Below are 16,132 nucleotides of genomic sequence, written 5' to 3'. Positions count from 1 at the left end.
AGAAGCATTAGAGACATTTGTTTGCTATGAGAAATCTAAACAGACAAGACAGAAAGGCAAGAAATAAAAACACTCAGGCGTTCAGAGATGACTGCTAAAATGCCATGCATGGCTCCAAACGTGGAGTGATAACCTCCTGAATTATAGGTGAGCTGAAAGATTTGTAGGACAACAAAGCTTTATATCATTTTTGATGCATAAGCAAATAGTTTTGACTCCAACTTGTTGCTCCAGCTTATCTGAACCTAATGTCCCAATTGAAAAATACCTAAAAAAGTTAAACTGTCCCGATATCTGTTATTGACGAATATACTTTACCAGGCGGGTGTATTTAAAAGGAATCTATTACAACAAAATAATCTATTATTTAGTTTCCTTCTCCCACTCCCTGTACAGTGACTGCTGCACATCACATACAGTTCCCTCATCATTTTCTGACTTAAAGAAAATCTCTTGCAAATGCAGCCACTGAAGCAAAATAACTGCCCCGTACTACCCCCGCTGCGTTGGCCAGGATACCTCCGATTCCAACTGTTTAACCCCTTAGATGTGATGGTCAATAGCATTGGGGCTCGCTTTGTCACCGGACAAATGTGACGCTTTGGCAGCAGGGGCCTAACAAAGTCCCTATTAATCCATGCATTGGGTTTTAAACTGATGGGCATTAAGATACAGATATTCCAATGCTTTATACAATAAAAGTCCTCTAGTAGGACAAAAAAAGTTAAAGTTTAATAAACTTTAGTAAATAAAACATAAAAATTATACATATTGGGTATCGTCATTGCTATAACGACCCATAGAATACATTTAAAATTATATATTTATACCGCAAGGGGAACCACATCAAAATAAAAAAAAATCTATGACAGAATCTCTCTTTTTTTTTGCATCCTTAAAAACTTGTAAAGGTGAAGTTATGGCTATCAAAATGAAAAAAATTCCCTGCGTTTTTAACACCAAAATTGTCTGCATTAACGGGTTAAACGAATGTCTAACATAAAGTAAGCAGCTAATATACACCGATCAGCCATAACATTAAAACCACTGACAGGTGAGGCAAATAACATTGAACTTATCGATGTTAAGTTTTTAACAGGGGTGTTACCTGTCAAGGGGAGGAATATATAAGATAGCAAGTGATTAGTCAATTCTTGAAGTTTATGTGATGGAAGCAGGAAAAATAGGCAAGCGTTAAAGTATCTGGGCGACTTTGACAATGGCCAAATTGTGATAGATAGATGGTCAGAGCATCTCCAAAACAGCAGGTTTGTGGGGTGTTCCCAGTGTGCAGTGGTTAGTACCTACCAAGAGTGGTCCGAAGAAGGACAATTTGTGAACTGACAACAGGGTAATTGGTGCCCAAGGCTCATTAATGCACATTGGGAGCGCAGTCTAGCCCATCTCATCCAATCCCACAGAAGAGCACAAATTGCTGAAAAGTTCATGCTGGCCATGAATGATTGAAAAGTGTTAGAACACATAGTGCATCACAGCTTGATGTGTCTGGGACTGCTTTAGCCAAAGACCAGTGAGAGTGCCCATGCAGACCCCTGTCCACTGCCTAAAGCGCATACAATAGGCACATGAACATTAGAGCTGGATCTGATGAATCATGTTTTTTCTTACCTGGAAAAGAGATGGCACCAGGATGTACTATGGGGATAAGGTAAGCCAGCGGAGGCATTGTGATGCTGTGAGCAATGTTCTGATGAAAATGTTAGGTCCTGGCATTCATGTAGATGTTACTGACTCTACCACCTACCTAAACATTGTTGCAGACCAAGTACACCCCTTCATGGTAACGGTATTCCCTAATGGCATTGGCCGCTTTCAGCAGGATAATGTGCCGTGGCATACTGCAAAAATTGTTCAGGAATGGTTTGAGGAACATAAGAAGGAATTTAAGGTGTTGACCTGGCTTCTAAATTCCCCAGATCTCTTTCCAATCAAGCATCTTTCGGATGTGTTTGAAAAAACTTTTATGGACTTAAAGGATCTGCTGCTACCACAGGACACCTTCAGAGGTCTTGTGGAGTCCATGCCTCAGCGGGAAAGAGCTGTTTTGGTGACACGAGGAGACCTTAATACTAGGCAGGTGGTTTTAATGTAATGACTGATTGGTGTAAGTAAAGCTTATATAAGGAGTTGCTACTGTTATTTACACAAATGTTTGTACATTTTGGGATGTTTTTAGTATTGGAGATATGTGAGATAAAGTATTGATTATGATAGCTGGTCTCTGCCCAGCCTGAAATGACTACTCACTGGCACCAGTAAATAACACACCAATAATAATGTTCAACTGCCCAATAAATAGAGATAAGACAGACTGAGGGTGTCTCTTAAATGGTTACTGCCTGTAAAAATACAATAAATCATAATTATTGGCAACAGCAATATAAATCCAGTCTAGTCAATTGGGCTATGCTCATTTGCTGGAAAAAAACATCCTGATTTTGTTTAGTTATATTTAGAAACTAGAAATACACAGACTGGAATTCTTAATAATAATTCTAGACCCCATCCTACTATGTTACAGACAGCCTCTAAGTTTGAGAATCATTATTATCAGCAATCCATTGCTCTCTGATGCACAAAAATGAATTTATCCCTGCAATGTAAGGCTGGGTTCACACGAGCAGATTAACGTCCGTAATGGATGGACGTATTTCGGCCGGAAGTCCCGGACCGAACTCAGTGCAGGGAGCCGGGCTCCTAGCATCATAGTTTTTTTTTTGTGGGAAGACTTGTAGTTTTTATTGGTACCATTTTGGAGTAGATGCGACTTTTTGATCACTTTTTATCAAATTTTTTTAATGTCAGAATTCACAGAAAACAGCAATTTTTCCATAGTTTTTTATAACATTTTTTACGGCGTTCACCGTGCAGGTTAAATAATGTAATAGCAATATAGTCGGGGTCGTTACGGACTCGGCTATACCAAATATGTGTAAGGTTTTTACTTTATTTTGGTTTTTTAATAGTAAAGCATTTTGTAAGGGGAAAAAGTGGGTTTTTCCCTTTTTTTTTTTCACATTTTTTTAAATTAACTTTATTAAACTTTTTTTTAACTTTTCTACTAGTCCCACTAGGGGACTTTAATATGCGATCATCCGATCGCTATTATAATACACTGCAATACTTTTGTATTGCAGTGTATTACTGCCTGTCCGTTTAAAACGGACAGGCATCTGCTAGGACATGCCTCCGGCATGACCTAGCAAGCATTCACTACAAGAAGGACCAGGGGGCCTTTATTAGGCCCCCGGCTGCCATCGGAGACACAGACACTCGGTGATTATCCCCGGGTGTCGGTGGGATGACAGGGAGCTCCCTCCCTCTCTCCAAAACCACTGAGATGCGGCGCACGCTATTGAACGCCGCATCTGAGGGGTTAAACGGGTGAGATCGATACTTATATCGATCTCACACGTTTGAGTAGGGATGCCCCCAGCTACCTTTGGTAGCTGAGAGCAGGGAGATTTAACGGCTCCCTGCTCTGTTTATTTATTCTGATGCAGCGCCGTGAAAAGGCTTATGCATCAGAATAAAGCCCATTAGTGGCCGCCGTGAAAAGGCGTATTGGCGGTCACTAACAGGTTAAAGGGGGTTTTCCAGTTCTTAGAAATTGATGGCCTATCCTCAGGAGTGTATAGAGTAAAATTTCGCAATCATTGGCCAGTTTAACCCCTTAACGACCGCAAATACGCCTTTTCACGGCGGCCGTTAAGGGTACTTATGTCAGAGCGCCGCCTTTTCACGGCGCTCTGACATAAGCCCGACCCAGCGGGTGTCAACATCGATCTCACCCGTTTAACCCTTTAGATGCGGCACTCAATAGCGAGCTCCGCATCCAAGTGGTTTTGGAGGGAGGGAGCTCCCTCTCTCACCCCACCGGCACCCTGCAATGGCAATCGCAAGGTGCCGATGGCTTCTATGGCATCCGGGGGCCTAACAAAGGCCCCCAGGTTTGCCTGTAGTGGATGCCTGCTAGGCCATGCCCGAGGCATGTTTTACACTGACAGGCAATAATACACTGCAATACAGAAGTATTGCAGTGTATTATAAAAGCGATCAGAAGATCGCATAGTGAAGTCTCCTAGTGGAACTAAAAATAAAGTTATCAAAAAGTTTAATAAAGTTAATAACAAATAAATAAATAAATAAAAACCCCAAATAAAAAAAAAACAAAAAACACACTTTTTCCCTTATAAAATACTTCAATATGAAAAAAAAATTAAATGAAAACGTTACACATATTAGGTATCGCCGGGTCCATAACGACCCCACCTATAAATCTGTTATGTTATTTAACCCGCACGGTGAACGCCGTAAAAAATTTAATAAAAAACAATGCCAGAATTGCTGTTTTCTGTTCATCCTGCCTTCAAACAAATTTGATAAAAAGTGATCAAAATGTCAGATGTACTCCAAAATGGTACTAATGAAAACTAGAAGTCATCCCGCAAAAAACAAGCCCTCATACAGCTGCATTGGCGGAAAAATAAAAAAATTATGGCTCTTAAAACATGGCGACTCAAAAACTAATAATTTAAAAAAACAAACAATGTTTTTACTGTGTAAAAGTAGTAAAACATACAAAATCTATATAAATTTGGTATCGCCACAATTGTGATGACCCACTAAATAAAAAGTTATTATGTTATTTATAGCACACAGTAAACAGTGTAAATCTAAGAAGCAAAAAAGTTACAAAATGTATGGGTTTTTTCCATTACCCCCCCAAAAAGTTAATAAGAGTTCATCAATAAATTATATGTACCCGAAAATGGTGCTATTAAAAATACAACTTGTCTCGCAAAAAACAAGACCTTATACAGCTATGTCGATTCAAAAAGAAAAAAGTTATAGCTCTTGGAATGTGACGATGGAAAAACATAAAAAATAGCTTGGTCATTAAGGTCTAATATAGGCTGGCCATTAAGGGGTTAAACATCTGCAGTGATTGCACGATCCACAAAAATATTGCTCGTTTGTCCTTGATCAAATTTTTAGTATGATGACCTAAAAATTATCATTTGTTGGTGGCAGGGCCAGCCTTAGGGGTGTGTGACCTGTGCCATTGCACATTCGCATCACTCCATCAGGTGGAAGGGGACGATGCGCTGGCTCCCTTCCCCTGCTTGTTTCAGAAGCATCCGTGCGCGGCAACTTTCCGCCCGGGTGCTTCTTCACTCAGTGGCGTTGCATGAGGGCAGTATACTATAGCAGAGCAGGGAGGTATCTCCTTGCTCTGCTATCTACTACTACTACTACTACTACTACTACTACTACTACTATCTACTAGCTATCTACTAGCTATCTACTAGCGCCACTGTAGATCCCTGAAGGAGCGAAATCCCTGTGTGGCCGGGGATTCCGCTCCTTTACGGAGCGCTTGAGGTCTCTCTGTCCATATATGGACAGTGACATCAGGGGCAACTCCTGAAGCGGAATCCCTGGCCACAGCGTGGCCGAGGATTTCACTCCAGGAGAAGCCAGTGACCTCACTGTCCATAAATGAACACAGATGACAGGGGCCTCTGTGACCGGGGATTTCACTCCAGGAGAAGCAAGTGACCTCACTGTCCATAAATGAACACAGATGACAGGGGCTTCTCCTGGAGTGGAATTCCCGGTCACAGTGTCTGCAATTTTGTGGCTGGGGATTCCGCTTCAGGAGTAGCCCCTGATGTCACTGTCCATATAGGGACAGGGGGCTGTGTGGCACTACCTACAGCGGGGCTGTGTGGCACTACCTACAGCAGGGCTGTGTGGCTCTACCTACAGGGGGCACTACCTACAGTGTGGCACTACCTACAGGGGGCTATGTGTCACTACCTACAAGGGGGCTGTGTAGCACTATCTACAGGAGGAATCTGTGAGTGGCAGGCTGATGGTCATTTTAGTGAGAGTGGGGGCTGATGGTCATTTTACTGTGAATGGGGTGGGCTAATGGTTATTTTACAGTGAGTGGGGGGCTGATGGTCTTCAAGTGGTTTCCACCTTTGACCTCCAATTGAAATAATAGGAGACAGAAAATACCAGGGGCGCTCGTTTGGTGCTTTTTTGCCTGCGTCTTTTGCATTAGCTTCAACAGCCTAAAAAAAACCGCAGAAAAAGGTAAAAAAACGCTGTCAATTCAAAATCTGCTTCAAATTTCCTGAAGGAATTTTGAGGCAGAGGTTTTTTTGCCTTACACAAAACATACCCTAAGGGTGTAGTGATTGTTTTTAGCTGTTTTCTTTCTTTCTTGACATTTTTGGTACGCGTGCCCTGAGGAAATTGTATTTTTCCTGTGGTGCCTGAAAAGGTTGGGAAACTCTGTACTAGGCTACAGGATAACGTTGGCCTACACAAGAATCCCGTCGTGGAGCAGCTCAGTTCGTCGTGGGAACGGGGCCTAGGTGAGTAAATTGTTTTGTTTTTGTTTGAGGGCACAGTCTACAATGGGGAGGTGGGGAACTGTGTGGCACTGTCTACAAGGGGGAGGTGGGGGGGCTGTATGGCACGATTTACAAGGGGGAGGTGGGGGGATGTATGGCACTGTCTACAAGGAGGCTGTACGGCACAATCTACATTGGGCACTATCTACAAGGAGAGGGCTGTGTGTGGCAGCCATGGAAGGGTTGCATTATACTGTGTGGGGGCCACTAGGCGGACATTATACTGTGTAGGGGTACTACAGGGGGCAATATACTGTGTTTGACACTTAGGGGGCATAATACTGTGTGGACACAATTAAAGGACAAAATACTGTGTCCTTGAAGGGGTTATAATTAATTCTATTATTAAATATTATTATACTGTATGGGGGCACTAAAGGGGCATTATAATGTGTGGGGGCACTATATAGGGCAATATACTGTGGGGGGCATTATACTTTTTTTATGGGGCATTTTTTTTATGATGAGGTGGGGTGCCGAAAGATAATTTTGCGCGGGGCACCATCTATCCTAAGGTCGGCCCTGGTCGATGGTACATCCACTCATGTAAACAAACATCTGCTAGTATTTAGTAGACGAGACAGGAGATGTGAAATTGTTGCACATAAAGACAAGCAATCTCAAAAGCGATCGAATTAATAGAAAAACATACAATTATTGTTACAGTATATATAAATGCATGTCTTTGGAATGTTAACGACTTGCTATATCGGCGCTCGTTTATTACAAATGAACGTTCATGTGAAAACGTCACTAAGCGTCCTCTTACATGGGCCGTGTAAACGAGTACCGATCAACGAGACAGCTCGTTAATTGGCGCCTGTTTGCTCCTTTAACCAGGAGCTACGTTTGGGGACGAGCGTTACTACTATTGCTCTTCCCCACACATTTCTATCAAGTCGGCAGCTCGTCTCCCTATTTACAGGGAGATGTGCTGCCGACAACAGTAATTTTTTCTGCTGCATAAACAATGCGATCAGCCGATGAACAAGCGTATGCTTGTTCATCGGCTGATTGTTGCTGATCGTTCCCCCAGGGCAATGATCGGGAACAAGTGTTCACATGAATGCTCGTTTGCCCGATAATTGGTCCGTGCAAAAGGGCCTTAAAGGGGTTTTCTCATGAGAGACATTTATGACATATCCACAGGAGCTAAGAGCTACGCTGTTTTCGTAATTCCCATAGTAGTGAATGGCAGTTATGGAAACAGCGTAGCATGCGAGCTACACTGTTGCTTTAACTTCCATTCAATTATATGGGACTTATGGAAACAGCGTAGCTCAGCGAGGTACGCTGTTTACGTAACTCATGACCATATAGCCTTTTTCATGGTCGGAATTAACCTCATTCAGCCGCAACACAGAGCGGCTGAACAGGGTTTAGGGGGCCCAGTTCTGGAGATAGGTGCGGGTCCCAGAGGTGGAACCCGCATCTATCTGACATTTTAGGCAGTTGTGGAAAAATGCTGCAAAGTGAAAATGTATTCCAAGTGAATGAACAGAAAGAAATCTAAATGAAATCAATAGTTGGTGTGACCTCCCTTTGCCTTCAAAACAGTATCAATTCTTCTAGGTACACTTGCAGACAGTTTTTGAAGGAACTCGGCAGGGATGTTGTTCCAAACATCTTGGAGATCTAACCACAAGTATTCTGTGGATGTAGGCTTCCTAAAATCCTTCTGTCTCTTCATGTAATCCCAGAGAGCCTCGATGATGTTGAGATCAGGGCTCTGTGGGGCCATATCATCACTTCCAGGGCTCCTTGTTCTTCTTTACGCTGAAGAGAGGTCGTAATGACATTGGCTGTATGTTTGGGGTCGTATTCCTGCTGCAGAATAAATTTGGAGCCAATCAGATGCCTCCCTGATGGTGTTGCACGATAGATAAGTCTCTGCCTGTATGTCTCAGCATTGAGGACGCCATTAATCCTGGGCAAATCCCCAAGTCCATTTGCGGAAATGCAACCCCAATATTGCAAGAAATCTCCACCATGCTTCACTGTTGCCTGCAAACACTTATTAGGGTATGTGCACACAACCTCTTTTCAGACGTAATGGAGACGTTTTACGCCTCGAATTACGCCTGAAAAGACGGCTCCTATACGTCGGCAAACATCTGCCCATTGCTTGCAATGGGTCTTACGATGTTCTGTGCAGACGAGCTGTCACTTTACGCATCGCTGTCAAAATACGGCGCATAAAATGATGGCTCGTCAAAAGAAGTGCAGGACAATTCTTGGCACGTTTTTGGAGCCGTTATCTCATAGACTCCAATGAAAACAGCTCCAAAAATGGGCGTAAAAAAACGCAGCGAAAAACGTCTGAAAATCAGGAGCTGTTTTCCCTTGAAAACAGCTCCGTATTTTCAGACGTATATTGTTAATCGTGTGAACATACCCTTACCGTGCCACGCTCCAGTCCTCAGGCAAACAAACTGGCTTCTATTGCAGCCCAATATTTCAAATTTTGACTCATGAGTCCAGAGCACCTGCTGCCATTTACTGCACCCCAGTTCCTATGTTTTCCTGCATAGATCAGTCACTTGGCCTTGTTTCCACGTCGAAGGTATGGCTTTTTGGCCGCAATTCTTCCATGAAGACCACTTTTGGTCTTCCAACAGTAGATGGGTGTATCTGGATCCCACTTGTTTCTGCCAGTTCTAAGCTGATGGCACTGCTTGACATCTTCTGATTTCAAAGGGAAGTAAGCATGATGTATCCTTGATCTGCTGCACTAAGTTTCCTTGGCAGACTGTGTCTATGGTCCTCAACATTGCCCGTTTCTTTGTGCTTCTTCAAAAGAGATTGAACAGCACATCTTTCAGTCTACTTTGAAATCTTTGTCTGGGAGGGACATTGCCGATGCAGTATCACTACCTTGTGTCTTTTTGCTATGCCCAGTCTTGCCATGGCGGACCTGTGGCATGAAACAGTTTTCAACAACCTCACCTTTGTAGCAGAGTTTGGCTGTTCCTCACCCAGTTTTAAGCCTCCTACGCAGCTGTTTCTGTTACAATTAATGACTGTGTTTCAACCTACATATGAAAATTATGATCATTATTATCTGTTTAATATAATTGGTTAATCATACACCTGACTATAATCCGACAAAATGAATGACTTTGTGTAAGTGTATCTAGAAGAATTGTTGTTTGGAAGGCAAAGGGTGGTCAAACGAAATATTGATTTGATTTACATTTCTCTTCTGTTCATCTACTTTGTATTTGTTAATTGATAAAAAAACGATTAACATTTCTATTTTGCTAGCAATTTTTTTTTCCAAAACTGGGAGTGGAACCTAAAAAGAGAAGTAGAAGTTATTCCTTTATGCTGTTACTGCTTTTGGTAACCACTTTTTGACAATATCAAAAACCCATCTAAAAATTTATCAAACTGCTCTGTGTGAACCTGACTTTATAAAGGAAATGCCACACCTACAAGGGGACTGCATGAGACACTGTTGCCATACATGCGTCTAGCCTGCACTTAGCAAGGAGCATCATGAACTCCTTAGAGCCTTCAACAGGATTTTTCGTACTTTTGCATCCCCATATGAGACTGCTACATTAAACCAAGATTTAGAAGCACAGATGAACAGTTATCATTGTTACACTTACTCGTTGTCCTTGAAAGTCAAACAATAAACTCTCCATTTCAGGTCTCCACTCCTATGCACATATCCATAGAGCACAGCACATGGTGTTGGCAATGAAACACAATAAAGCAAACTATCTGCTGCAGAAGATCAGAAGATGCTGAAGCTTCACAAAACCACAGAAGCTGTTATTTAGAGAGGGAAAAACTAAATGACAGGTCATCGTCTGGGATGATAGTTCTTCTGTGCTTTATATTGAGATCTTCAATTCAGACTTTATCAGTATCCCTTGCACATGTCCTGGTACCGACTACAACTAGAATCCCAAGCAGGTCTTTCTCTGCCTCCAAAACAGCATGTGCTGTGAATTCATGAGCAGTAACAGACGTTTGGGAATCCCAGTCTGAACTCCTCACCCTTCGAGGATTGAAAATGATGTAACATCTCTGGCATGGCTCATTCAATGTCTTCTGGGTAGTACTTGCTCACTCATTCGTACTCTGACATTTTTGCATAATTTCTATTTTGATTGTACCGGTCTGCTATTGTTTCTTGGTGAATTACAATTAATTCATTTTAAGCAATATTCCTAAACAGGGCAACATAAACTGCGAAATAATAACCACTCCCTATGTCAAAATGTATGTACACACACATTTATACGAGGTCTCTTTTATTTGTTAGCTTTGTTCTGCTATGGCCAGATGACATACTGTATATATTGCACTGGGGCAGGAATTTTACAGTTAATATCTTGCCACAGCATGCTGAATCAACTGAAGAAACGGCAGATATGATATATAAAATAATTATGATTAGCCACAAGCAGTGCAAATTTTTTTAGCTGTCCAAAAAGTTAAAGGGGTTAAAGGAGTTATAGATTCGGACAACTCCCTTTCATATTGTAGGTGCCTTGTAGTAAAGCAAAATTCAAGAACTGTCTTTGGTGGTTCCCACAGCTGGAGTCCCCCTCTTGGTGCTAACCTACAGACAGTATAAGAGGGGAAGCTGGAACGGGCTACGCACATGGTTTGTTTGTAGTTTGTAACCATGGAGACACATAGGTCTGCATAGGAGCTGTATACTCAAAATGGTCGGAGCTTTTTAATTAAGACTGTATGAAAAATGAATTATGTTTTTTTTATTTTAGATGGATTATAGCAATAAAGAAAAGATGGCAAAAGTGCACACACCCTTAAAGCATTACAATATGTCTACTGAAATCAATAGACTGATGGTCCACCAAGGCAGAGCTGTGCCTGTCATAGCACTAACGGTAGCTCTTTGTAATACACGGGTGTCTTGTTCAGTGTTACCTCCCCTGTTACAATTCAAAATAGGAAGTCTATAACAGACAACCTTTTTTTCAAGTTGGGCTGTTTTGTTTCTGATTTCAGGACAGTGTTGCTTGGACTACAGTGTGAAGGCGCTCAGCCTAACTATTCTGGGGGGACACTATTACAAATATATGTATTTTCCAGTTTTAGCATTTTGTTCTGTGTCTGTGTCACAAATGCTTTGCACATTGCAAAGCAGTGAAGAAAAACGAAAGAATAATTCTAACCTGCTAATTGCTAAATATAATTATAATAATTATAGAGGTCCATTTTCAAGAGGCAATAATGGTTGTTTTAAAGTACACAGCCCAAGCACTCCTTAAGCAAAATCACAATTGCTAATAATCACTTCACTATATAATTCTCTAAGAAAAAATGTTTTTGAAATATACATTACTTTTCTTAGGCCCCATGCACACGATCGTATTTTCATCAATCCGTAAATACTGTCCGTATTTCATCCGTATTTACAGGAGGGTTTCCGTAAATACAGTCTGTATTGCATCCGTATTTGATCCATATATTCGAATCCGTAAAAAACAGGGAGGCTGCAAATGATGTCATCAACACTTTCGTAGCAACACTTTCGTAAATACGGACGGTTTATGGATGCACATCCATAGCCATCCGTATCTACGGAAGCGCCCATAGGCTTCTATGCGTCCGTGACGTAATTACTGACAAGAATAGGACAGGTTCTATCATTTTTTTCAGCACGGACACTAGTAAAAATACTGAAAGGTGTCTGTGGAATGGGTCCATAATTATGGATGAGATATAAGGTCGTGTGCATGGGGCCTTAGGCCAGTAATTATGGGCCGTAATTACGGTCCGTAATTGCGGGTCCATTTGCTTCTTTGGCCGACGGACACCTTCCCGTATATTTACGGGAAGGTGTCTGTGCCCTAGAAACTTTCCCATACTTTATAATGGGAGCACGGTCCGCCTAAAGGGACGGCTGTCCGTGGCCGTCCGCGGCCGACGTGCCCATAATTACGGGTCATAATTACGGGCACGGTCGTGTGCATGGTGCCTTAAAGTTTGTTTTTTTCCCCAGGAGCAGATATATGGTATTGCAGCTGAGTCACTTGAATGGAGCAGAGCGGAAATACCAGGTACAGTCCATTGTTCATGCTGGTTTTTTGGGGGGAAAAAAACGAAAAAAATAAATAAAAATTCTTTAATCTTGGTCATGAGCTTTAAATATCTAACTATCAAAGAACTACATTAACAGTCATATGAGTGTCTAAGAATGGCATTAGGACCTCATGCTGTATAATGTTGCTGCATTTAATTCACTATAAACCCTACACCTGCTGACAGAATCTGAGATTGGTGTTCTGCTGTATTTTAGAAGATTGACCACTTATTCTCACCTTGAATGGTAGGCCTGGTGCCATGGAGATCCTAATGTCCCCTGAGATATTTGCATCATGCTGGGATTCGGTTGGTTCTCCAGTAACTTGGATGAGTGCCAAGAATGGGGACGAGGAATAGACACACTTTGCCTATAGAGAAATAAGAAATAAACAGAGATAATTAGAAATACTGTCGATGTTTCTATAAGTTGTTCGTGTTTTCATTTGATAATTCCTGAAAAATAGTAAAAAAGGAAAAATGTAAGTGTTAACCAAATTAACACAATTTCCCTTTTTTTCCAGAGCCTAACTGTTTGCTACAGATATCTTTACTTTTTGTTTTGCGCACATAGTTTTTAAGGGTTTAAAAAATAAAACTGAGGTGGAAATAGCCCTTTACAGGCATGTTCCAGGCAAAACAAAGAAAAGTCCAATTAGGCAGTGCCCACGAGACCTAGCCAACCTCCTCTTCTTTTCTCTACCACTTGATCAACTTTGTTTTTTTAATGGTAATACTACTAATAGTGGCCTGTAGAGCTCTGTTTGTCATGCCCATGTCTAGATTATTATTACAGCTCTTCTACTGATATACTTGGTCATGCGCTACCCTCTTGTGTCCCAAGCACTGTGCCTAATCCTCCTTCAAGGGAGTGACAGGGAGATGCATGCAGTGCCTTATCTATATTTATAGCGTTACTATACTACCTTATAAATTTCCTGCCCAGTCTACCCATCAAATCTTTAGAAAACCAGAAGCAAGACCCTATTGTCACTGCTCTAGTTCCCAAAACTGTAATATTTGAAGATTTTTCTTCATGTGACTAGTCACATAAAAAAACGAAAAAATAACAACACCAAAAATGATTGGAAAAAAAACGTGTTTATCCTCTGCTTGTACACTGCCGCAATAGTACGGAGTGGGGAGTAGCTACTTCTAGCACCACCTCTGAGGAAGCTGCAGAAAGGGGGAGGGGTTTGCTTTTATGTAAAATCCTGTCTAAAACCCATCCTGCGTCATGATGTCTATGAGGGAAATGGTCATGTGGAGTCCCTATCGGATGAAATAAGGGGAGGGAGAAAGGATAATAAAATACTGATAAGGGGGTTTGTTATAAGTCTCCAAGTATAATGGAAGAAGCAGAGAATCAATTAATAAAGCAAATAGATGAGGCAGCAAATCATAATGAAGTCATTATTATGGGGGACTTTAACTACCCTGATATAAACTGGGAGGCAGAAACCTGCAGGTCCAACAAAGGAAACAGGTTTTTGACAATAATTAAAGACAATTATCTTTCACAACTGGTGAAGGACCCATCAAGAGGGGGGCACTTCTAAACCTAATTTTAACCAATAGGCCGGACAGGATATCAAAAGTGGAGGTTGGGGGTTGCCTAGGTGTTAGGGACCACAACATAATACGTTTTCATGTAGCCTTTAATAAGATGTTTGATAGAGCACCTATAAAAACACTAAACTTCCGAAAGATCATTTTTTATGGGCTAAGGGATGACCTTAAAGGGGTTGTCCACTACTGGATGACTGATGACCTATCCACCGGATAGGTCATCAGTATATGATCTGCGGGGGTCCGACAGACGGACCCCGAACAGTTAAGCCGTTCCGGCTGCCTTCGAACACCGGACGTACATGCTGGAAGCAGTTCGCTCCAGCAACTGAATAGCGGCCGAGCTGCACTACTGCAGCTCTGCTCCTATTCAAGTGAATAGGAGCAGAGCTGCAGTTCAGCAGCATGGCCAATATGCTATGTACGGGGCCAACTGCTTCCGGCTCCGTACATCACATAATAGGCCATAACATCTGGTGCCCAGTGGCAGCCGGAGCGGCTTAACAATGCAGAGTCCGAGTATCGGACCCGCACCGAGGATATACTGATGAACTACCCGATGGATAGGTTATAAGTTGTTCAGTAGTGGACAACCCCTTTAAGGGCATAAACGGGGACAATGTCCTAAAAAAAAAAATACACAAATGAAATGGGACATTTTTAAAAGTTTCTTAAATAGGTCCTGTGACAAATATATACCGTATGGGAATAAACAAGCTAGAAACATGATGAAACCGATGTGGTTAAATAAAACAGTAAGGGGGGGGGGGAAATAAATTAAAAAAGGAAAGCGTTCAAACTACTAAAGCAGGATGGTAGTGACGAGGCATTAAATAACTATAAAGAAAGAAGTAAGTCGTATAAAAGACAAATGAAGGCAGCAAAGATTGAAACAGAGAGACTCATTGCCAAAGCAAGTAGAAATAACTAAAAAATATTTTTCAAATACATAAAAAATAATAAACTCAAGACTGAAAGTGTTGTCCCTCTCAAAAATAATCTGGGTACAATGGTGGAGGAGGATGAGGGAAAGTCTAATCTATTAAACGCCTTTTTCTCTACTGTATTTACACAGGTACATCCAATGTCAGACGACAGGCTTAGGGATAAAGTAAATTCTCCATTAAGCGCCGCCTTAAAAACACTAAAATAGACAAATCACCGGGTCCAGGTGGAATACACCAACGCGTTCTGCAGGAATTAAGTACCATGATATTTATGATATTTAAGGATTCTATCATGACTGGGTCTGTTCCACAGGACTGGCGCATAGCAAATGTGGTGCCAATATTTAAAAAGGGGTCAAAAAGTGAGTCCAGAAACTATGAGCTGTAAGTTTAACCTCCATTGTAGGTAAAATATTTGAGGGTTTATAAAAGATGCTATCCTCAAGTATCTCAATTAAAGTAAACTGTTAATGCAAAATCAGCATGGGTTTATGAGGGATCGGTCCTGTGAAACCAATCTGAATATCTTCTACGAGGAGGTAAATTCTAGACTGGATCTGGGTAAGACTGTGGATGTGGTGTATCTAGACTTTTCAAAGGCGTTTGATACTGTGCTGCATAAAAGGTTGGTATATAAAATGAAAATACTGGGACTGGGGGAAATTATGTGTAATTGGGTTAACAACTGGTTCAGTGATAGAAAACAGAGGGTGGTTATTAATGGTGCATCCTCAGAGTGGGTCACAGTTATCAATGGGGTTCCACAGGGGTCAGTATTGGGTCATCTTCCTTTTAATATGTTTATTAACATAAACATATGTTCACAGAGTATAATTTCAGTATTTGCAGATGATACTAAGCTCTAAAGTAATCAACACAGATGAGGATATGGTAAGGGCGGGTTCACACATAGCGGAATTTCACTTAAATTCCGCTGCGGACACTCCGCAGCGTTAATCCGCAGCGGAGCCGTTTCTCCATTGACTTTCACTTTAATTTAGCAGTGTTCGTTTACACGATGCGTACAATTCCGCTGCGGAGCATAGGCTGCGGAGCGGAATTTGGTGTCCGCAGCATGCAAGGGATGTTGCGGAGCAGTGG

The 16,132-nt window shown here is 41.6% G+C and overlaps 1 protein-coding gene across 1 annotated transcript in view; it reads right to left on the bottom strand.

The window, feature by feature from the left end:
- Positions 1 to 16,132, bottom strand: part of SHROOM3 (shroom family member 3) — a 187,164-nt gene that overhangs the window by 42,544 nt on the left and 128,488 nt on the right. The window contains exon 3 of the mRNA XM_075861621.1: positions 12,755 to 12,886. Coding sequence (XP_075717736.1) covers positions 12,755 to 12,813 — 59 coding nt within the window. The 5' untranslated portion in view covers positions 12,814 to 12,886. The remainder of the gene's footprint in view (positions 1 to 12,754; positions 12,887 to 16,132) is intronic.

Source organism: Rhinoderma darwinii, chromosome 1, assembly GCF_050947455.1.
Source record: "Rhinoderma darwinii isolate aRhiDar2 chromosome 1, aRhiDar2.hap1, whole genome shotgun sequence".
NCBI lineage: Eukaryota > Metazoa > Chordata > Amphibia > Anura > Rhinodermatidae > Rhinoderma > Rhinoderma darwinii.
This window is presented reverse-complemented; position numbering and strand designations above follow the sequence as displayed.